Below are 25,215 nucleotides of genomic sequence, written 5' to 3' on the forward strand. Positions count from 1 at the left end.
GAATTTTTCTGATAATCCTTCAGATGGTTGGCACCTTAAGGAGTCATCTCACCAGTGGTCCTTAGCAAATCAGGGGTGTAGGTAGTAGTGCAGGTTGGGGTGGGGGGCAGAGAAAGGATCTTGCAAATAAATACAGTGCTGGGGTCCTACTCCATGATATTTAAATCAGGATGGCTGGGGAGCGGTGGGAGTGTTGGCAGTCATGTGAATTTTAAGCCCAAGTGACTCTAATTGTAGCCATTCATCCACTAAAATCATTCATCTAAGGGAAAAGCTCAAAGCCTGGGCTAAAATTCTGAAGTAGAGAAATCTAACCTTTTGTCTTAAGGTGGCCAGTCTTTGAATGAATGGTGAAGAACTTGAAGACCAGAAAACCTCAGGAGAACTGAAGACTATGATGAACTTAACATTTTGCTTAGTAGTTTAAACATAGTAATGGTGGTTGATAACAGTAACAACTGGAAATGGCCAAAATGTTCACCCACAGGGGAACAGTTCACTACACTGTGGTACATCTGCATGCGAGAGTATCCTATAGTTGATACAATTACATTTTTGAAGAATATTTAATGACTTGAAGACACGTTCCTGATGCAACACGAAATGCAGAAGTCAGGATAAGGCAAAATAGAGTTCTAATTTTATTTATTAAAAAAGCCACTGTTGATAATAATGCCATCAGTTTTTTGATAAACATAAGAATTATGATATATGGTAGATTATGCTATTATAGCACAGTATGGATAAGAAAACTAAGGCTTAGAAAAGCAAATGAACTTGAGTAGCTCTCACAGTAGCAAATGGTGGATGTTGAACAAGAATTCACAAGTATTTGACCCCAAGCAAAAAAAATTCTTAGTATTATTCTGTGTTCAATGGAAATCTGTTGATAAATATTAATAGTGGTTATTTTCTGAGTGATATTACAGATTAATTTTCTTTTCTACTGTTCCCTTAGTTTTCAACTCTTCTATGGTGAACATGTATTAATTTTATTCTTAAAAATGGAATAAATAACTTAAACATAAAAATTATATGTAGGGCACTCTTTAGAAATCATTCTTTAAAATAAACAGGAAATTTTTTATTTTCATATTTGTTTTTTTCTATTTGCAAGAAGAAAGGTTTGCAAGACAACTGATTATCTGGAAAAGTTGGAATGGGGAGTGGAAGTGGAGGGATCATTAGCCTTTTTATTCACATTGTCTCTGCAATGTTCTATCTGCTGTTACAACAGACATGAATTTCTTCACATTTTGAAAAATAAGGAATAAGAGTTTTGAATGAGAAAGGTAAACATTTGATATACTTTTTCTTCATTGACAGGGGAAAAACGTGAGTGCACTTAGAAATTCAAGTCATTAGAAACGTATTTATCTTAGAGATGAGTGTGTTTGCTAAGTTTGGGGGAAACTGAAGACACTAGTGCCTGGCTAACAAGAATGAAATATGCAATCACAAACATGCAAAATCTCTCTGTGGTCCAATCAAACATTTCACCTTCACCAGTTTGGACTTTATGACTTTGCTCATCGTAGCTTAGAAGAAACATGATTTTGCTATGACATATGTATAAAAAAAAGATTGAGTTAAAAGTAATCATCCATGAAATCCTAGAAATTATTCTCTCTGGGCATAATGCCAGCAGCATGTACTCATGACCCTGGGGTGTTTTCCTTAGCAGTCAGAAATAAGAGACTTGTCAAAACTGAAAATTCTTAAAAAGTGAGGCAGGCTCTTAACCTAGAGCCTATATCTGAAATGGGGCTGTAAGTTTTGGCTGAAAGCCTTCCCGATCATTATCAGTCAAATATCAAAAGTCTTATCACCATGACACAGAGCAGACAGCATGAGAGTGACAGGCAAGAGTCCAGTCTGTGGGTGTTTTCATGGATGACACTGGCAGGCTGATGTGGACTGAAATGGTTATGGCCATTTAAATAAAAATTAGCAAAATAAAGATGGTATGAAAGGGGTCACGGAGAGATTCAGAGCTAGAAGCTCATTCACTCTGGAATGGGGATCTCAGACTGGCTTTTGAAAGCCTTCCCCCACACAGTTCACCTCACCAGACATGCTGTTCAAATCACCATCATCTATGGGAAATGTGGTTGTGGGACTCTGGGGAGTAGCACATTCTGCTCTAGGGGCTGTCATCCCTGACTAGGATCCCCTAAACAAGGTCAGCCCTAGAGAAGGGAAAACTGCAGCCTACTCATCACGAAAATTAACAAACACTTCTACCTAAGGCACCAAAAAGGGATGAATTATTTCCAGAATGTTCTGTATATAAGGCAAGGAAAGTACAACTGAATTTTAGAACTTATTTACCATGAATAAAAAGGAAACTTGAAGTTTCAGAGGGAGGCCCTTAGGGTTAAGTCTTGGTTCTTTATAAAATTAAATTATGTAGAACAGTTCAATCTCCAAGGACATGAAAGAAATGAGGTGTGACACTAGTACAACTGGTGATATAATGCTGAGGGCATGATAGGTAAAGGAGGGACCAGGGTGAGATGGAGAAGCCTGGAGAGGGCTTCAAAAGAAAACGTTTTTATTTTTTAAATTTTTTAGCCAACTTTAAAGTCTAAAATGTAAAACCAAAGGGAATAATCTGCCAAGCAAGGGACTGGTGTTACAAAGGTACAGATTTGGAAGTGGGAAGACCTGAGGGGCCTTGGTAAGAGACTAGGAGAGATACAGTAATGGGGGAGAGGGTGCTTCTCCTTCAAGCTGGGGCTGGTGACATAAAGCTTGCTGTGAAGCACAGCAGAGGTGACTAATGCCTTTCCAGGAAAAGCAGCCCATCTGTCTTCAGAGAAGCAGCTGGGGAGCCAAAGAACCAGCTCTGGTCCTCTCTGGGGGACAAGCCCCAGACAATGCTGTCTGGGATTTAAGACTGGGGGAAGGATGTGAGACACGCAGAGAAAAGAGAGGTGAGAGGAAGGAGATCTACACTCAGAACAATGCCACCTGAACACCCTACTCAAACAGTGTTGGTTTCAGAGATTTGCTCTTAGACTGAAGAACATGCACTGTTGGCCAAGACCCTGGGCCCCAAGACCTCAGGATCCCCACTTTCTAAAAGAGAACAACATGTTCTTCCTGTTTTGTTTCTTTAGGACACAAGGTGAAGAGACTCAACCACTGGAGCATTTCCTCAGAGCAGAGAAGCTGCAAGAGATCAAAGTCTCACAATATAAAGCCCTTTAGGAAAGGGAACAATCCAAATAGCTGGAGACTGAACTATGAGGCAGGAAGGTCATGAGATTTGGGTTCCATCCCATCACTCATCACATTATCTGGAGTTCTTGAATGTTCCTAGCTTTCAGGGGCCATGAGCTATCTTCCATGGCCACAGACTGTACCCATAATCTTCTTAATCATGACAACTTAAGGCAGAAACCATAAGAAATTCCATACAAATCCACCTTCAATACCACAAGGAAATTTATAAGGAAAATTAAACAGTGAGGCTGTGCAAATGGTGACACAATGAATAAGAGCAATCTAGCAAGGAGGTAGGATCTAGCAGGGAGTGGACAAGTCCACAGACTCAAAAAGGAATCTGCAAGAGCCACTATAGCTCCCCAGGGCTTGCAGCATTGGGCATGGGTTGGGCTATCCTTTTTGTTGCTGAGTTGGGCACCTTGAGCAGGGCTACCTGCTCTGAGGAAAAGGGCATATAAAATGAGTGGACAGTTTTAAATTTAAAGCATCATGCTGTCTCTACTCACAACTGTTTTTGCCCCCGGAGTCTCACTAACCTAAACTTATATAAACATCAGAACAAGGGAGATCCTCTCTCATTAAATCATTAGCTTTAGATTGAGCTTTAGAATGTGGAAAGAATCCTGGCTAATCTAGCTAGCCTGGGAATCTGACTCTTGAATAGCAAAGAAGCCCGGGGCGTCAAGAGTTCAGTAAAACTCAGAGACTGGTCAGCATGTTCCTTCTCTTGGGAAACTCCCAGTTTGGGGCAATATCATCAATCTCTTCTATCTCTTTAGTTACTATTCTGAGTGTGTTCCAGATATGAGTTCAGCCACTGTCATCATATCCTCTGAATAATAATGATGATAATTTACATTTGCTCTGTGCACCAGACTTTAAGTGCTGTTAACTACATTATCTCAATGCCTACTTCATTAATAGACATTGTACCCATTTTCTAGATATAGAAACTGAGACTTGGCAAGGCTAGGTAACCAGTACATATAGGTGGACTAGCTCTGGGCCTGCCACCCAGGTGTTCTAATCCCTGTATCCATTCCACTGAATCTTGTTCCTCCCACAGGGTAGAAGGTAAGGGAAAACATGTAACTACTATTCTTTCCATGGGGGAGATTTCAGCAATAGCTGTTCAAAGGGCCCTATGTAAAGCACAGAGTGAGAGTAAAGGAAGTCTTCAAAATCATCCCACATTCTGGTCTTCTTATGCCACATCATTGGGCAGCCTGAAGCCATGATGAAATACAATTTCTTAGAGCAAATCCAAAACTTTGAGCCTTTCTGGCTCATAAACTTGTAAAACTTGTAAACCTAGGTATATATCTCCTCTTTAGCTACATTTTTTAAGCAAATAAGGCTGCTCCTGGAAATCCCAGAGACCCTAAAGAGTTCATGGTTTTAGGCAAATCCAAGCCTTGTGAAGAAGAAAAATGAAAATGGAACACATCTGTCACATGGGTTTGGAATTCCCTTTTTAGACTCTCTCACTGCCTCCTTCCCTTGATGATATTTCTAACTGCTAGGCATGTGATGGACCAAAGTCCACCGGAGCTATTTCAATTCATTTTTGGCATTATTGAGACTCAGCTATATTGTACAAGAGCCCGCAGTGTGAAACGCCACAGTGCTGTGTAATTAGAAATGTGGTTGCCAATATTTTATGTTGTTAGATCCTACATTATAGAAGGACAGCTCTACTATGCTCTGCTTAAACCCAAAGGGCAGTGCCTTGGCCTAGCTGGGCATCTACCTTGTGTATTACAAGACAAACATGGGCACTGATCCTAACGAGGCTTGGATGTTCCGGTACCTGCAGGAGGCCTGAAGAACTCAGTTCCTTCTGCCCCAAACCTGGCTTCCTTCTCAGGTGGAAGAATATAGATTTGTTCCTGTCAGAACTTGGCAGTGGGTATTTTTCCTGTTAAAAATTTATTCCAAACAAAATTGGTTCATGCTAATGCCCCCAGATGCTCATTGGCAGAGTAAAGAGACACAGATCTCCTTGGTGGGTTGTTCTGGTTGGTGATGTGTGTTCATTTATTGGTCTGCATAACATACCACCTGAACCCTTTCACTCGGGCTCTTGGTACTGGTTTCTTACACTCATTGCCTATACTCATTGCCTCATCTACCTACAAGATGTCAAAAGCTCTTACCCTTTGGACCAGATGCTCCTGGTTTACCCCCACTGCCCTGAATGCCACAGCATTGTCTCAGGGAGCCCTCAGAGTCCTGGAAAACACCACCCACCTGAATGACTGGGCCACCACCAAGCGCTGTATCCTGGAATCTGACTATAGCCCTTATTTTAGGAAAGGGTCACCCAGAGGAAGATGGGACAGACATGAAGGAGGAGGAAGGAGTGGGTGGGGATGAATGGCAGGAGGAATAGGCAGGGTGGGTGGGGGAATTAGAGAAGAGGCGGAGGAGGAGAAGGAGGAGAATGACATTGACTAGGAAGAGGAAAGAGGCTACAGAAGTTACTGTTTTGAATCCTTCCCATTGCTGCTGTCAATATTACTACTCCCCACCCTCACCAGGTTTACAGACCCAGAAGGTCCTCACATCCTTCTAATATATGCACACCTGCAATGAGGACCTGGAAGGGACTGGAGGAAATTCAGAATTTGTCATCCTGTTTGCTTTCTCTCTTGGAAAAAGATTCTGAACGTGTGGGCTCAAACCTAGACCTGTTTTTAATGCTTATTTTGCTCCTCTTTATAGACTTACACTTGTACATGGTTTTAATAGCCTATTAAGTTACCGGAATTTGGAAAGAAATAAGTCTTAAAGACTTCACCAGCAACGAAAAATAACTTTGTAGGCATATATTACCATGAATAATCATTAAATAAGAAAAGCTAGTTATCAAATGTACCCATATACACATAAATAGAAAAATATCTAGAAGAATAAACACCAAGTATTAGCAAGTGTTAGACAACTGAGTGGGTAGATTATTTTTGTTCCTTTTTGCTTGTCTGTATTTTCTAAATTGAAAATGTGTAGCTTTGTAATTATAAATTTTTAAAAAGACAAGTAAAAATAACATAGAAACTCCCTTTAGGAAAAAATAAAAAACAAAAGAAGGATAGACAAAAAGAAAAAAGCCCAGTTTTTTCAGTTACTCTGAATGAATGTGTGTGGGAAGTGTGGGCTCTGGGGTCAACCTGCTGGGGTTTGGTTCTTGCTACTTTAACTGGAATAATCCTCTCTAGGCCCAATTCCTTATCTGGAAAAATAAGTAAAATATTAACACTAACTCTACAGAGTTGTTTTAAGGATTAAATGAAATCTTCCTTATAAAGTTATATTTTCAATAAATGACAATTATTATCACTTGTATGTTTGAATTTATAGTACAGGTTAAAAACATGACAAAAAAACCCAACCTTTTCAAAGTCTTTTTATACAGGCAAAATAGCGTTGTTGTGGGATTTGCATTCATCCCTGCTGTGTGCAGGGTCTACAAAGGCTCACACTTAGTCTCAGCTTGGGCAAGTGCTGGCTTCCATGCCAGCAAGCATGTTCCCAAGGCCTATCCTGCTGGTGCAGCATCACCAAAACAAAGAGGGAAAAGAAAGGAAGTTGATTCTATTTCTCTTAATCGGAGCAGCTGACTTGTGTTGAACCTAATTACGGGAGGACGCCATAACGGATGGTTTGCTTTTAGAATCAATACTGGCAGGGGAGAAAGCTGTCCTCTGGAACAGCCTTCCCTGTTCACTCGGGCTCTTGGTACTGGTTTTTTACATTCATTGCCTATACTCATTGCCTCATCTACCTACAAGATGTCAAAAGCTGTTAAACAGGCTAAGTCCTGTTGCTTTCTAGCTGGGAAGAGTGCTTCCTAAAGGAGAAACTATTCTTCCCCTCTGTATGTCAATCTCAATGTGCAAGGTCAATCCACTGTCACATTGTGGAATCCGAGTGGTTACACACTTGGCACTGTCTGAGGAGGAGTGGAGTCGGAGAATTCTCTGGTCAGGACAGTCTGCTCTCGCTGGCTTCACAGGCTCTTCTTTCTCTTTCCTTGTCCCTTTTCTAGAGCCCCATGGTAGCCCAGTCTCAGGAATCAAATGGAATCACACATCTAATCCACAGACTGGCCCACCATCCACACGTCAGCCCTGTCCTGGTGCCTGTTTTTGGTAGCTACAATTTTGTCCTATTCCTAAGAGCTGGCCATTTCCTTACCTGATTCTCCAAGAATCCGACCTCTAAATTTAGCCCAGGGGCTTGGGAGCCCTGTTATCTGTTAAGAGCCTTGCCAGTGCAAACTGTCCATCTTCCACCTTAATTTATGACCACCATCAGCTCCTAGGGGCCAGCTGCTGGGTATCCTTTTCCCTTAGGCAGATTACACCTTTACTCTATTGGCTTTCCTTGGTTCTGACTGGTCAAATTAGGTGACCACCTCTTCCATAAGGCATATCCCTTAGACACTGCTTTTTTAGTACTTGAAACTGATCTGTCCCATTGATACCTGGACATCACAAAGGACAGGCCTACTCCCTCCAATATAGATAAGCAGACCACACCAAGCTAATTCTTGAAAGATGACAGCATGGTATTGATAACTTTGCCTGGAAGAGACTCAAGCTTAGATGTGTTCTATCACCAGCCACCAGCATGACCATCTTCACCACTTGTTGCCATTCAGGCTACCATTATTGAGCGGACCTTTTATGAACTGAATTATTTATTAGTCACTTTCCATATGATATTCCTAAGCCTCACATCACTCTTCAGGGTAGATATAACTTTCAGAGAGGACACCGAGGTGCAGAGAAATTAAGCCATTGTGATAAGTAAGGAACAAGGCCCTAAATAGAATAAACAGATTGACTTCAAATGCTATGCTCTTCATTATACCACATGGGCCAATGGATACACCACGTGGCCCAACAAATAAAAAAGAAAAACAGAACTGAGGGGGAGTTCTGTTTTAGGGAGTTCTGTTCTTAGGGAGCTATCAAAAGGAATGGATGCTTTTGAAACTAGGAGGTTTAGTTAGTGATTTTGGCCTTAGAAAAGGGTAAAAGAAAAGGGATGATATAATTTCCAATACTGGGCCAAGTAAGTCCACCATTTTGTAGTAGAACATGGAAATGAAAACCCAGGCCAGACACCAGCCGAGTCAACTGTTAAACAGGCCAAGCCCTAGCAGAGAGCAGAGCCAGCTGTCTTCGACCATTGGGACATGACTTCAGATAAGCCAGAAGACAGGCAGAGAAAGATGAAGGGCAAGCATAGCATTCCCGGAGGCCTTGGGTCACATGAAGTTTTTGAATTAAAAAAAAAAAAATGGCATGGAGGATCAGAAAAGCAGTCCCGCGATCCAAGGGAAATCTTAGAGACAGAGTGGGAAATGTATCACTCATTGGTTCTGTGGCCACAGTGCTAATGTGCAGTTAGCTGTCTGAGGGATGAACAGACCTGAACACAGAGAGAAGACTAGACCCTGGTCCTAGGGTGAAATGAGGTCCCTGCCAGCCCTGATCCCAGAGTCACCAAAGTTCTTTTGCATCAAGAGACCATATGGCAAGAGGTTGAAAGCCAAAGTTCTGAAGCCGTACTACAAGGGTTTGAATTCCAGTTTCACCATTTACTACCTCTGTCAACTGGAATTAGTCATCTATCCTGTTTGTCATAAATGCGAATGAGAAATACCCACTTCATGGTATGTTGTAAGGATTAAATGAGCTAACATAAGAAAAATAGAACAGTATCGAGAACAAAGAAAGTACTCATTAGGTGTTATGTTTACCATAATTACTATTGTTATTAGGGTTACTTAATCAGGGAGGAGAAAAAAGTGGTAACAGTGAACATGGTATATTGAATCAAAAGAAGGCTGTGACTAGATGAAGTATCTTACACTTAAAATCAATATACTGAATACAAAATCAGGATACAGGATACTTCTAATTTACCTTTTGTTTTATTGTTCCTTTTAAGATCTCTTTGAGAAATGCAAATTAAAACTACAATGAGATTTCATCTCACTCCAGTCAGAGTAGCACTTATCAAGAATATAAGTAACAATACATGTTGGCAAGGATGTGGGGAAAAGGTACACTCATACATTGCTGGTGGGGCTGCAAGTTGGTGTAACCACTCTGGAAAGCAGTATGGAGATTCCTCAGAAAACTTACAATGGAACCACCATTTGACTCTGTTATCCCACTCCTTGGTTTATACCCCAAAGACTTAAAATCAGCATACTGCAGTGACACAGCCACATCAATGTTTTTAGCAGCACAGTGCACAATAGTTAAGCTATGAAATATACCCAGATGCCCTTCAACAGATGAATGGATAAAGAGAATGTGGTACATATACACAATGAAATATTATTGAGCCATAAAGAAGAATGAAATTATGGCATTTGCTGGCAAATGGATGGAAATGAAGACTATTATGCTAAGTGAAATAAGCCAGTCCCCAAAAAACCAAAGGCCAAATGTTCTCTCTGATATGCAGATGCAAACTCACAATTAGTGGTGGGGGAGGGAAGAATAGAAAATCACTGAATTAGACAAAATGGGATGAAGGGAAGGGAGCAGGGTGGGAATAGGAAAGACAATAGAATTAATAGGATATAACTTTCCTGTGTCCATTTATGAATACATGACCAGTATAATTCCACATCATATACAACCACAAGAATGGGAAGTTATACTCCATGTATGTATGATATGTCAAAATACATTCTACGGTCATGTATAACTAAAAAGAACAATTAAAAAATAAAAGTAAAAAAGGCCAATCTTATTCACCTGTAATCAAAGTGAGGTTTTTTTTTTCTTAAAAACAAACAAACAAACAAACAAACAAAGATGACCCCGTATTTCAGCTACCAGAGTGATAGGGTAAAACCTTCCCTTGATATTCAGGTGTGATGGGTCGGGGTGATGGTAACTAACCTACTTGGGGGCAAAAAAAAAAAAAAAGTGAAAACTTACTGGGGCTGAGAAATGGACATAGTGAGAACTGCAGTTTCTTCTTATCAAAAGTGGTTTCCTACAGAGTCTCATAAGAAATAATTTTTTAACTAAAAATATGAAAGAGTTTAAATAACTCACTCAAAATTTGACTCAAAAGATGCTTCCAAAGAAGTCAGTGCAGACTCATTCATTCTGTCAGGTTGGTTCTCAGTTCTTAGGTTGTAAGGTTCAGGGACCTGTGATCTGATGAAAATTTATCTAATCCACCTCTCTCCCATTTATCATACTCAGAGATTATCTGGCTTAATCACCCACTCAACAAAAGACTCTCCCCTATACCACTCTTTCATTTTAAATATTTTTTAGTTGTCAATGGACCTTTATTTATTTATACACATGTTGAGAATCAAACTCAGTGCCTCACACATGCTAAGCAAGTGCTCTACCACTGAGCTACAACCCCAACCCTACTATACCACTCTTTCCCTCATTTTTCAAGTGCCAAGTGCATGTTGGCTCACCATGTTAATCACTGGAATAAAAAAGACCAATGAGACAGAATTCCTACACCCCAAAGAAGGTCACAGTCCAGCCAGGAAGTGAGGTTAGTGTAAATCTGATAAAGACACTGATAACTACCACATCAGGGATGTGACCAGAGCAAGTGCGTGTCTAGGAAAGGGGATCCTAATCCAATGCAAGGAGGCCCCTCAAGATTTCCTAGAAGACATGGATACTTGAGAGTCAAAGATGAAAAGGGGTTGGTTGGTGATAGGGGTGAGGACTCAGGAGACAGCAATGAGACTTGAGAGCATGACGCATTTCAGGAAACAGCAGGATAGTAGGAGTACAGGGTACAAGAGAGAGAAAACACAGGGGGAAAGGCAAAACCAGACAAACCAGCATATTATAAAGGTATATGGGTTTGTAAAATAAAGAGTTTGAATTTTATTGCAAAAGGAAATCATCTCTGGGTTCCACAGGCAATGGAATAGCATAATGTGATATGAATCTTAGGAAAACCACTCTTGTGGCAGTGTGGGGATGGACCTAAGAAGACCATGACAGAAGTCAAGGAAAACAGAAGGCTATCACCCTAATCAAGAAGAGCTCAGATCTAAGGCATTACAACAGGGATGGAAGAAAGTGCCTTTTTAAAGGGGCAGAATTAATAGGTCTTTGCAATGGACTCAGTGGCAGGTGAGAGCCAAGGAGTCAAGAAAGATTCCCAGGTTTGTGGCTTTAGCAACTGGGTAGTCAGTGCCTTTCTGGGAGGGGTAATACAGGAGTAAGGGCACACCAGAAATGTGGAAGGGAGATGATAAAATGAATTTTGGACATATGAAGAACCCTCTGACAAATTAAAGTGGTGGTGTCCAGAAGGTGAATGGGATAGGAATATGGAGCTGAGGGGTGAGTCAGGGAGGAGACATGAATTTGGGAGCCATTGGAATAGGGGTAGAAGTTGAGGCCAGGAAAATGCATTCCAGAGAATGTGTGCAAAGTGAGAAGGAAAGGTCTGAGGAATAATCCTGGGGACAAGGGGAAACAAAAAGCAGGGCCAGCCAGAAAAACACCAGAATAGGAAAGCACCATGTCATGGAATCCTTTTTGCTTTTGGTACTGGAGATCGAAATCAGGGGTGCTTACCACTGAGCCACATCCTCAGCCTCCCTGACCCCCGTTTTTTGTGTTTTCTTTTGTTTTTTAGATAGGATCTCGCTAAGTTGCTGAGGCTACTGCAAACTTGTAATTCTCCTACTTTAGCTTCCCAAGTTGCTGGATTACAGGTGTGTACCATCATGTCTGGCAGGAGAAAAGACTTTTAAAGAGACTGAGGTTGACAGTGTTGACAACAGACTGAGTTGACAATACTTCAAAAAGGCCAATTAAGATCTGTAAAGTATTCCTTAGATTTATCAATAAACTGGCTTATTGGAGACCTTGGTAGGATTAACCCAAATGGGTCACAGGGGAATATGCCCAATGGCAGGGATCAAAGGGACTTTAGGGGGTTAGGAAAAAAGATGGCAAACAGATTCTTTTTTTTAAGAACTAGAGCTATGAAGGGAAGGATATACACAGGAAATAGGGTTTAGAGGAAGTGATCTTGGTGGCTTTTATTTATTTATTTTAAGATGGAAAAGATTTGAGAATATCTTTCCTTAAGGGAAAAAGGTTGCCTCTCCTGGGAAAACCTCCAGCGACAAGAAGCACACTACATCGCATTTTATTCTGGTTTTGCACAGCTCATAAAAAAGCAACCCATGGGTTAGAAGTTAAGAGCTGAATTAAGCTCAAATTGGCTTCACTATAGCTTTCATTCCTCTCTCTTCCACAGGAAGCCTTCCACTATCAAACCTTCCACCCCTCCCTTCCATAATACATTATTTACTCAAAACTGAACATATATAGCTGCTTCAACTTCACAATCACGCAACCTTCCCACAACGGCAGTATATTCTGTCAATATCATCCTGAAAATGTATTTTCCTGAATTAGGCACAAAAGTCTATATGTGATCTAAATAGCCAGAATACATAAAAAATTCTTAATTTTCTAATATAAAGGTTATATTTTAATTTATGTATTCTCTCAAAAGCCTTTAACAGTCCTATCTGTTGTAAGAATAAAGTCTAGGGCTGGGGATATACCTCAGTTGGTAGAGTACTTGCCTTGCATGCACAAATCCCTGAGTTTGAACCCCAACACCACAAAAAAAAAAAAAAAAAAAAGAATAAAGTCTAACCCCTTGCATCTGAAGGTCAAGGTTCTTGGGAATTCAGACACAACCTATATTTTTTTAGCTTTTCTACAATGATTTACTCTCTGCCATGTGAAATCCTTTGATTTCATTAACTTAACTGATTATTTTTTACAATATCACAAATTTTTCAGGAGATGCCAGGAAATGCCAAGACTCCCACCACCACCATAGTTTTCCCTAAGCCAACATTGAAATCCCATCAGAACAGCATTTTCTATTTCCTTCACCTAATGGAACAGACTATGGCCCTCTCCAATAACATGATGACTTGCTTTCTGCACTCCTTTTGCCTCTTTTATTTCTCCATATTGCTTTCTACTCACACGTTTGTAGATTTCATAAAGTTTGCAATTTCTGACATATTCTCACCCTTTCTACTAAAGCAGGGCTTTAAACAAAGAATCCTCTTCTATTGCCATTTTCTAATTATGAGCTCAATACCTAAGGTCTCAGGAATGTTCGATGTATTTTATCTTCTTGTGTTAAATGTCTAAGTGCACTACTTGTTACACAAGCCTTTTATTGGTTTATAGAAAAAGGCTATAAATGTGGTTGGCAATCTGTAATTTTTGTTGTTTCCCTGTTTGATTATTTAAAGTGATCTAAGGGTATTTTCTTCACAAAGTGCTTCTTTCTATGTCACTTTTGGGGTGCGTGACAGCTTGAGCTTTCATGGAATAATTTCTCCTTCCACTTCAAAAATCACTTAAATCCTTCCATATAGATCAACCAGTTTTCTGTTAATGGATATTCTTCTCAATCTGTATATGATACCTTCCACCCCTTATCAGAAGTCCATCATGCTGGCTCTGTAGGACATAGCCCAGAAAACTTTTAAAGATATATATGTGTGTATGTATTTATGTATATTTTATATTAAATATGTTCAAATGTGTGTACAAATACATCATATGTGTATCATGTTTACACACTCACACACACATTGCAGTACTAGGGATCTAACCCAGGGCTTCACACATACTAGGTAAATGTTATTCCACTGAACTATACCCCCAGTATCTACAAAAAAACTTTAAAACATCCTTTACATAGGCAGCCATTGGCTTCTCAAAGCCCTCCTTCTTTTCCATAGTCATGTATCACATGAGATGAGAGATAAAAACAACACCTGTGCTTTCAAATCTTTCAGTTGTTACCAAAACTTTAAACTCATTATGAATGCAGTCCCAATGTCTTCTGAATGTGTCATTTGTTTCCAGAAGGAAGCAGCAAAGGAGGGGGACAATTTGTGGGCTTGATAAGAGGTTTGTGGTGGGCTCTCCATATTGTCTCCCTCCCAATTTTCCACATCAGAGCTACAAAAAGTGACCTTCTAAACCTTTGGTGGAAGTCACTCACACAAAGGACTTCTTTCTTCTTCCTAAGAGTGATCACAAGACCTTTCTCCATCAGCTCATACCAACAACTTCTCCCCAGTGCCAGGGCTTTGGGATGTTCTGAATCCACCCCAATGGGAGACGTGTCATGCAAGATTCAAAGGGCAAGATTGTCCTTCATTTATGCTCTGTTTCACATCCTTCTACTTGCCCACTGCATGACATTAACTTTTCTGCATTTTCCTGGCTTTCTCAGTTTTTTTTCATCTGCCTAAGAACCTTTTATTCTTGCTAAGAAGCTGGAGTGTGAAAAAACATCTATTTAAGCTCTCTCAACTTTTCTTTCTGCTTGCATTTGCAACTGCTATAAATGGTCATCATGTCCAGCAAGAAGACAAGATGGAACTTACTCCAAAGTTCACTTCACCTCATCCTGGCAGCTATGTTTACTGGCTCTCCAGATAAAATAATCATTTTCCCTAGCTTTCACTAGCAATTCTCCTCAAAAAGTCCAAAGGAAAGAAGGTTATTTCTCATCTCTTATTTTGGAACTACTCTGAGGATTAAAATATATCAGATACGTGTTTCTCATTAGATTAGAATTTCTTCAAGATAGAAACCATGCCTCTTTTTAAAAATTTTCCACAGTACCCAACACTGAGACTTGGTGGGACATGGATATTGATGAAGGCTATTGTCTAACTCTGAGGGCACTTGCTTTCCCTATCTATGCATTACCTACTCTATTTGCCCTTTAGTACTGTCATGGGTTTACTGATTATACCTTGAATATCTTTGGTGGTCAAGGTCACTGACAGATCCACTAAAATGCTTTCCTTCCATTTCTACATATTTTATTTTTAACCCAAACATGTAATGAATAATTTGTAGTGTGCTCTATTGAAGTTTGAAAAAAAATCCAAGGTCATACGGCAAAACAATTAATCAGAGATTATTGAATGAGTTACTTAATCATGCCTATGCTTTTGATTTTCCTTAAATCTTCCTCTAAATTGTTTATTCTTTCAGAAATGTTATGCTAATGTTAGTTAACATGCTTAGCTGCTTAAATGTGATTTGGTGCTTTGAGGTTCTAGGTAATATATATTTGAATGTAAATGCTTGCTAATTTTTGACTAACTTAGCTTGCAGAAAGTCTGGCATTTCAGATAATGAGGCCATAAAGCAGACCACTAACGGGGTAGGCACAGATGCTATCTCAACCACAGGCATTTGAGTACTTTTCTCCCAAGTAATAGTAAATATCTCAGGACAACATAACAGTACCACATTCTATTCCACCCCCTGGACAGACATGAACACATCTGTCCCCTGACAACTAGGCTATTCTAGGCAGAAACTCCATCTTATATTTGTTTATACTCCCAATGACACTTAATGTGCCATGCAAAAAAAAATTATTAGTGCCTTTTAATACCTACTTTATTTTATGGCCTGAGTAAATTGTTGAGTTTATAGGCAACTTGAGTCAAGTGTTTACCAGAACCAGAAGGGAGTCCATTAATGCCCAGGTCTCATGTCAGCATGGACAACCTCAGGAACTCAGCCAAGAAAGTTCCATGCACACAGATCCCCTGGTGTATCCCCATCCTAGAATGTGTAGCACCTGCACCTTGGTTGCCTCCCCAGCAAGGCTGTCAGGACTGTGGCACCTTTTCCATGACAGGCAGCCTGTGAAGCCTATTCAAAGAGTGCCACCTGCAGGACGAACTGAGGACTCCTGAATACTTCCTCTTCAAACCATTTGAAGAATATGTTTAAAATGTATTTGAAAGCTATTAACATTTTAAGGTAGAGATGAATGATGGATAATGGATTTCTGTGTTAATTCTTCACAGTTTATCATTTATGTCTATTTTAATAGCTACCTTAAACGTCTTCACCTCAGAGTGGCCAATCACAGGTAGCCCCATTATCTTAGAGTGGAGATGCATTTGTCCAGGGTCTTTATGGCCCCTCAATCTCTTCTCTAGGACAACGATTTCCTCCACTTGGTGGCTTGATTTCCCTGCAGAAGGGGAAACTTGTAGGAGCTCTAGCAGATGTGGTGGCTCTCTTCTTGCTCTGATTTAAGACATTTATTTGAACCTGAATACTAAGAATGGGTACTTAGAACCTCCTCTAAATATCAGCCTCAGGATGACAGAATTGCAACTGTCTAGAGTCATGCTCACAGCAAGCCTCCAGCCCCCTATTCCCCATGTGCAGTGTCCTTCCTTGCCACATCTCAGGAACAGCAATATTTAAGAAGAAACAAGAGTTTCCATACTCTGGCTTTTTATCATGGTCCTCCACCACTGATCCCATGACCCTCACCTAACTGAGAGCATGTGAAGCAAGTAAGAAAAAAAGAGCCCTTTCCTTCCAGATCAGTCCCATTCCCACTACATGGTAATCAGGTCACACAGAACCAAGTAGGTGTCAGCCAGATTGCTACCGACACCAAACTGCCATCAATGGGGTCTGAGCTGGATTCCTCATGTAGACCAACAATTCCTGATCACTCTCCCCAGAGTGAAAATTAAAGAACAAAACAGGGTTGATAAGTTTCTGGATCACAGGCTCTACGTCTGCTGGCCCATTCACAGGGCAATGCAATGACCTCAGTACTTCCACTTCCATTCTCCCTTTTCAGTCCACACTGTCTTCCCTTCCAGAAGACACAATCCTCCTAAAAGCATGGGATTCTTGGAAGTTAAAACTCTTTTCTCCCTCAAAAAGCATTCTGGACCCAGAGGCGGGGAGGTGGGGATGATATCCATGGACTACTTGTTAGCAGGATAAACAGAATGGTTGTAATGAACATCAAACAGGATGGTACAGCAGCAGCCCCACTCTTGCCATTCTTGCTCTTTGTCCTGCACATCCCACATGCAAACAGAGCCTTCAGAAATAAATTTTACACCCAGTTCCTACACCTCAATAAAATAGGACAGCATAGCATAAGGGTAAGAAGATGATTCTGGGGTCCAACAGACCCGGATAATCCCAGCAGAGCCACGGACAAGTTGAATGATGGGGCCACATTGAAGAACTTTCTGAGCCTCAGGGTTGTCTTCTGTAAAACAAGCTGGAACTATCATTCAGGGTTGGTGTGATGAAACTGTACCTCTCAAAAATTATTTCTTTAGTGTGAATTTAAGTTAATGTATCTTTGCTACAAAATGAAAGGTATTGGTCCTTATGAAAGGAATATCAAACGTCAATGAGAAGGTGGAGGAGGAGTCAGGAAAAAGGAAACTGGAGTGGCCACAGACTTGCTTGGTTTTAACAACACACAGAAATGATAGGCCCCTCACAGTTCTTTTCCCAAGACTGGCATTGCCAAGAGAACTGGGAGGGCTTTACCAGGTCAGGAGTACAGGTGGCTTGGGGTTATCCTTCTTAAGAAAAGGCTAAACCACAAGGCAGCCCAGAGGCAGGAGCACCCAAGCTCTGGGATAATTCTACTCCAACAAACTATTCCTAGTACCATAAGCCCCACTCTCAGCAGATAGGAACCTGAGATATAAGTGGAATCATACAACATCTGTCCTTTTGTGACTGGATTATTTCATTTAGCATAATGTCCTCAAAGTTCATCCACACTACACTGTGTATCAGAATTTCCTTACATTTTAAGGCTGAATGATACTATGTTGTGTGGATATGCCACATTTTATTTACCCACAACCACCATTGGACATTTGCATTGCTTCCACCTTTTGGCTATTATGTAAAATGCTGCTATGAAGCTCAATTCACAATAGCCAAACTATGGAACCAACCTAGATGCTCTTAAACAGATGAATGGATAAAGACAATGTGGTATATATACACAATGGAATATTACTGAGTCTTAAAGAAGAATGAAATTATGGCATTTATAGGTGAATGGGTGGAACTAGAGAATATCATGCTAAGCAAAATAAGTCAATCCCCAAAAAATCAAAGGTCAAAATGTTTTTTCTGATATGTGGATGCTAATTCACAATAAGGGATGGGAGGCTAGGGAAGAATAGAGGTACTTTGGATTAGGCAGAGGGGAGTAAAAGGAGGGGAGGGGGAAAGGGGGTAGGAAGGATAATAGAATTAATTGGACATTATTACCCTATGTGCATATGTGACTCCATAACCAGTATAATTCCACATCATATAAAACCAGAAGAATGAGAAGTTATACTCCATTTATGTACGATGTGTCAAAACATATTTTACTGTCATGTATAACTAATTAGAACAAATTTTAAAAATGCAGCTGTGAACATGGATGTATAAATATCTTTTTGAGCCCCTGATTTAATTTCTTTGGGGAATATACCAAGTGGAATTGATGGTCTTATGGTAATTCTACTTTTAATTTTTGAGGAACCTTTATATTGTTTTCTCCAGGAAATGCACTATTTTACATTCCCACCAACAATGCACAGGATTCCATATGGGGCCTATCCCCCCAGGTGGGAAAACACCCACATCCCCCGAGTTCAGGTCATTGCAGAGAGAGGCTCCTGTAGGGCCTCTCTCTTTTTAGCATATTCTTGTAGCTCCCCTGGAGTTGCAGTAATTCTTCACAGCTTCTCTGTTCTCCTTTGCTTCTTCTTAGGTCCTCTCTTTCTGAGCCCACAGCCTATGTCTGTCTGGGACTGGCAACCTCCCTGGATAAGGGCTGGGACTTTGCACAACAAAGAGTGGCACCCACACTGAGGGCTACCCCCTGGTGGGATCACAGCCAGTCCTGGATAAAGCCATGTTGAGGCAAAACACAGCTTTGTCACCTCCTAGCTTCAGCAGCACCCACTCCTCAATCCCATACAGCTGCCCTCGCTATCCCAACACTTAAGAGTTTTATTTTTCTACTACAATTAACCCCACCTGACAAAACAAGCAGACAGCATATTTCATCTTGAAGACGAAAATTTTTCAGGATCCATTTAGAAATCCCCCAACAGAGAAATAAAGAGTGAAGATAGGCCTGGGGCTATAGCTCAGTGGCAGAGCACTTGCCTAGCAAGTGTGAGACACTGGATTCCATCCTTAGCACCACATAAAAATAAATAAAATAAAGGCATTCTTTACATCTACAATAAAATATTTGAGGTGGAGACTCTGAAAAGAAAACCTGTTTTGTTATTCTAGCATTAGACAAATGATTGGGTCCTCTTATACCATATCTTTGCACAAGTTAGAAAACTGCTCTTTTGGGGTCACCTGCACAGCTCAGATAAAAGACTGAATGCTATATGAATTACAGACTAAATTTTGTGAAGTGATCCCAAGGCATAATGTCTGGGTACATTCTGCCCAGTGGCCAGCAATTCTTCCTCAGAGTCCTGGAAGGTACACATCTTTGCAAGCAGAGCCAGGGTGACTTTTAGCTCAGACTCACTGGCAGTGACGGTTAACAGCAGTAGCCCTGGATTGATGATGGTTCTAATAATGTTACCTGCCTGCCAACACCATCTTGTAGACAAGGCATTTTTAGATGATGCTGGCAGGAAAATTTTCTTTGAAGACCATAAACTTGGGGGTCTCTTTACCACTAACCTAGTGAGCTAGGAGAACACAAAGGCCTCATTGCACCAGGCTTAGTAGCCACAGGCTATCAAACCAACATGATCTCATCACACACACAAACATCTCACCTGAGCCACTTCTTCAAAGTCATCGTGTCTCTTCTGCAGGGCTCGAGCTCGATGGAGGGACTTCCCAACCCCAGTGTGTTTGCTGAGAAAGGCCTCACCATGGTTTTCAATCCAGTCCAACACCTGGCCAGAGAAGAAAACAGAAACAATGATTCCCAGAAAAAGGAAATAAATATAACAATACGTGCAACTGCTTCAGTCCTACCTACTCCCCATCCCTCAGCTTCAGCAAGAGCAGTCTGGTGGAAATGTTTAGCCCACTATGAACACAAGGGATTTCAGCAGTCATTGGCAATATAATGTCCTATGATTCTTATAGTAAGTATTGGAGACGCCATGTTCTTCCAGGCTTAAAAATCTAGTGATTTCAATAGCCAAGCTATGGAACCGAGATGCTCCACAACAGATGAACAGATAAGGAAAATGTGGTACATACACACAATGGAATATTAATCAGCCATAAAGAAGAATGAGATTATGGCATTTGCCAATAAATAGATGGAACTGGAGACTATCATGCCAAGTAAAATAAGCCAATCCCAAAGAATCAAAGGCCAAATGTTCTCTCTGATATGTGGATGCAAACATATAATAAGGGAGGGGGAGCAAAGAATATAAATTCATTGGATCAGGCACAGGGGAATGAAGGGAAAGGAGGGGAGATGGGAATGGGAAAGACAGTAGAATTAATAGGACATAACTTTCCTATGTTCATATATGAATACATGACCAGTGTAACTCTACATCATGTCCAACCATAAGAATGGGAAGTGATATTCCTGTATGTATAATATATCAAAACACACTCTACTATCATGTATATCTAAACATAACAAATAAAAAATTTATAAGTCTAGTGATTTGGTCCAAGGATACTAGTCTTAATGTATATAAAAATTGGAGCAGACGTGGCTGGGGCAGTAAAAGCACAAGTGAGGGGATAATGAGAAAGTGAGAAAATATGTTTCCGAGGGGCACTTGGGAGAGGGCTTGGAAACCCCTGAGTAAAGCCTTGAAATGCAGCAGGGACAAAGGTCTTTGCACTCTCTTTGTATTCTCACAGATGGCTTCACAAAAAATATGTATATCCCAGGGGGAAGGAAAGAAGTTCATTTCTGGTCTCTGAAGAGCTGGGCACTCAGTAAATCAGAATTATAGTATAGACACACCTGCCAGGATTCTGCCAACACTCAACCGAGCCCATTCTGCTCCCGCTGGCTATTAACTAAACATTTGATTAATGATGTAATGGACTTCTCAGAGTTTAGAAGGACTTTTTGGGAAGTGATTTAGATGAACTGTGTCTGTTAAAAAGGATGCTTCCATTGATTCCTGTTTCTTACACAGACTGCCCTGTGGCAAGCAGAGGTGGACCAAATTGTTCCATGGCCTACAGGTATGGGAGTTCAGGCTCTACAGAATCCAGCCTTTGACTTCGCTTACTCTGGCATTTAGGTTAATCAATGTCTGAAATGTGCAAAGTACAGAGGTCTTCAAAGTCTTTAGTGACATCATCCCAAAGTCCATACCAACATACTGCAGTTCAGAGACAGATCTATGTAAATGTAAAAAATGAGGTTTAGGCAAGCATTCATGTAACAAAGATGAAAGGTCAGATAATTATCCACTATTATCCAAAATGGTTGTTTATCTAAACATTAGGTATGAATATTGTAAATACTTTATATAACATTCTGGTAATGTATTTTTTAAAATAATATATTGGATTCCCATCTGTAAAAAGTAATTATGATAATGCTGGTATTTCACCTTTTGCACACACTGTAAGCAGAATGGAAAGGAAATCTTGAGTGTTTCTTAGAAAAACCTACATTTCGTTAGAATTATTTCGTTAGAATTATAAGAGAGTATATTTTTACTTGGCCTGCCACAATTACATCTCATGATATTGTCTCATAAAGGGAATTAAAAGCTTTGGTATACAAGGCCAATGATAAATATTTCTAGGCACAAAGTTCCCCAGATATTGTATCATAGTTTAAGTTACAGAATTTTGATGCATATTTAAACTTTTATTAGTCCCTTTTGATAATGAATTGAGGTTTGAGAAATATTTTTTCATATATAAAAGAGTTATCTTGTATCCTTTCATGAGTGCTTTTGGAATTTATAACAGATTTTTCATATCACATTTTTTTAAAATTTAGATAAGTATGACCTTATCTCCCAATATTTTCATAAATTTATCTTATTTCATTTTTTATCTCTAGTTTTAAGAAAATTGGTTATTCTATAACACTGATTGAAGAGGCATATGTTTCATCTACTAGTGCATACACAGCTCCTTTTTGCACTCCCTGGAGTGCACAACTTTTAAACCTTTTTGTTTTTTAAGGAATTTGTTTCCTTTCTAAGTGGCATTGCTTTCTTTAAAATATCAATTCATTTTTAGTTAGTGGCATTTAGTTTACTTAATTAGCTATGCCTTTACCACTTAAAATCCTATTTATTTCATATCTGAAAGACTTTTCCTCCATTTAAACATAACTTGGTTCTGTGATCTTTTATTGTCACCTCTTAGTGCAACTTCTGCTGGTAGAACTGAAGCTGTGGGGAAAATATATGCAACCTGGATAAAGATTCAGGGGCTGCTTGAAAACCAGCCTAACAAATAAAAAAGCAAATGATTTAGGAAGTGAACAAAATTACTTTAGTAATACATAAAGACAGAGAAAGTACCCAAGGATGGATAAGCATATTATTTGAGGTCTTTTTAAAAATACTGGTTTTTGAATGTTTTGTTTCCAGCCAAATCATTTAGAGCTCTCATTGCTCAATGCGCACATTCAGACCATAAACTCTCTTGACTCTGGTTTCATGTTCTCCAACCCTGGAAACACAGCCCAGCTTTGTAGGTAGATTCTGCACAGCAGAGGAATGTGACTCTGAGCAGAAACTAGCATACCTGACAATTATATTACACACCAAAAATTAATTTGCAGCATTAGAATTCTAGATATCTATCAGTTTTGGTGAGTCTAGTTAATGCAAGCCAAGCCCCAGAATCTGAGCACCACTGGATGAAGAATAAATTGACTTTCTAGCCAAAATCTAGTTGTTACTGCAGTATGATCATCCATCTAGGTACTCCTCGTTTCTCTTAAATATAAGATTATATTTAAGATACTCAATGACCAGTAATAGTCATGTTGGTACAGAATGATAGTTATTCATATCTGTCAATGACTTTGAACAGATAAGAAATAGTGCGTGCTATAGTATATAGGCAGGCATGGTCTAGCCTCCAGTAACTCAGGCTATGGAGGTAATAAGTACTGGTCACTAAATCACACAACTCCTCATTAATTGCAAAGGTGTAAAATGCCAACAATTGGATCCTAGCTGGGGTGGTCAAGAAACACCTCTCTGAAGAAGTAAGGTTTGGTGGAGATCTGAGAGTGGGACTTAAACTAAGTTAGACATTAAAAAGTCCAACATGGCTTGGATAGGGAATAAGTTAGAAAAGCACCCAGAGAAGATGAAACCTGGCTGTAGAAAGTCCTGTTGTGCTGAATAGGAGATTTAAGTGTTCATTCTGAGAACCACCAAAAGTGCAAAAAGAGAGGTATCACCTGATCTGCATTTAAAAAATCTTGTTCTAAGTTAGCAAGTTTTACGGAATATCAATTGGAGGGAAGCAAGAGTAGACACAGGAAAACAGGAGGTGACCACAGAAATTCTGGTAAGAGTTGATGGTAGCTCAGACAAGGCCAAAGTCAGTGACTATGGGGAGACAGGTTTGGGGAAAGAATGCCAGGATTTGATAATTTAGTGTGGTGATGCTGGAGAGGCCAATAGCAAGGCTGACCCCAAGGCCAGGGCTTGAATAGCTGGGTAGAAGACAAAGCTAGTCACTGGAGCAGAAGCAAATGAGTAACAAGAAGTAGAACAGCATGACAGATTTTTCCTAAGACTTTTTTCTCCTTCCATACTTATGCTCTCATTTTCATAAATGACAGCTGTGCCCCTGAACTTGAGTGGGAAGTGGCTTCCAATGACAGTTGTCAATCTGATTCTGGCAAACTGTGCCTTTAATTTTAAAGAAGTAATTTACATGTTAAGGCTTAAAATAAATTACATATTGTTAATCTAGCTGTATACTACTAATAAAAAATCCATTTTAAAAACACAACCCCAAACTTAAGTGGAATCAATCTATACATTATTAAAGGGGCTTTTCACTGTGGCATAGTTTTTGAGCAGCCCATTAACCTGACACTGAAGTCCACTCACTCTCCACCCCATCTCCAGCGAGCTCCTGCCTCACCCCTCAGCACCTTAGAGGCTGGTTCTCATCTCACTGTCCCCTTCCCTTGAATGTCTATATCCCTTTTCTCCCTATACCCACTCCCCAGCCTGCCTCCTAGTCACCTTTGAAGCTCCTTCTCGGAATCCCTGTCTGTGGAAATCCTCTATTCTTTAGTAACCATCCAGGCTGGGTGGCTGTTGCTTTATTTTAATTCTGTTCAAACAATTATGGCCCACAGGCCTGTCTTCTCCTGCTGAACTCCAACCTCCTTATAATCCCAGGACATGGCATAGCACTGTACAAGAGTTGTTGCTTCGTACATGTTCAGCTGAACTGAACTCAGGTGGATCCCTCTGGCATATGTTTTTGGGCTGAACATTAGCCTGCTTCCCATTTCCATTGCAACTCTATCTCAGCACCCCTTACTTCAAAGCTGTGTCTTCGTGCACCTCCACACCCTCTGGCCCTCACTTCCCCACTTGGCAGGGAGTTCCAGGGGAACAAAAGGAGGGTGGAATTTTCATACTGAATCTTCCCATCACCCACTATGTAGCATCCTGCCTGTACCTCATACTTGGGAGATAAACAGTGAATGTTCATGACTATAAATTGTCATATGCCTGTGTGACTGAGACTCCTGCTCTACTCCTCTTGGGCAAAATTATGCTGCCCCATTCTGAAGATGACTAATTTTGCCCAGTCACTGGGAATAATAGCACAGGTCAACCAAGACTCAACATTACAGTAGGCAACCTGTAAAGCTCTACTTCTTTTCTCTTGCCCCAACTAGAAACTGGTCCTTTCCCAGAAAGCCTTTTCTAAGAAAGACACTCACATTTTGAACCAAATTTGGGAACCAATCTAAAAACCATTATCCATGATTTCTTAATCACCCCCTTTCTTTCTCATCTAATTATGTTTATTTCAACCAGCATACAATCAAGTTGGAATATTTTTCAGGGCAGGAGACAGTCCTTTCTAGTTGCCAAGGAGAAGGGAAAAAAATCTTTTAGAAGAG

At 40.2% G+C, this 25,215-nt stretch overlaps 1 protein-coding gene across 3 annotated transcripts in view; it reads right to left on the bottom strand.

Annotated features, from left to right (window-relative positions):
* Positions 1 to 25,215, bottom strand: part of LOC114093319 (kalirin) — a 450,305-nt gene that overhangs the window by 142,235 nt on the left and 282,855 nt on the right. For all 3 annotated transcript variants that reach the window (XM_071615264.1, XM_071615263.1, XM_071615265.1), the window contains exon 10: positions 19,928 to 20,050. In XM_071615264.1, the coding sequence (XP_071471365.1) occupies positions 19,928 to 20,050 (123 nt within the window). The remainder of the gene's footprint in view (positions 1 to 19,927; positions 20,051 to 25,215) is intronic.

This window comes from Marmota flaviventris, chromosome 8 (genome assembly GCF_047511675.1).
Source record: "Marmota flaviventris isolate mMarFla1 chromosome 8, mMarFla1.hap1, whole genome shotgun sequence".
NCBI lineage: Eukaryota > Metazoa > Chordata > Mammalia > Rodentia > Sciuridae > Marmota > Marmota flaviventris.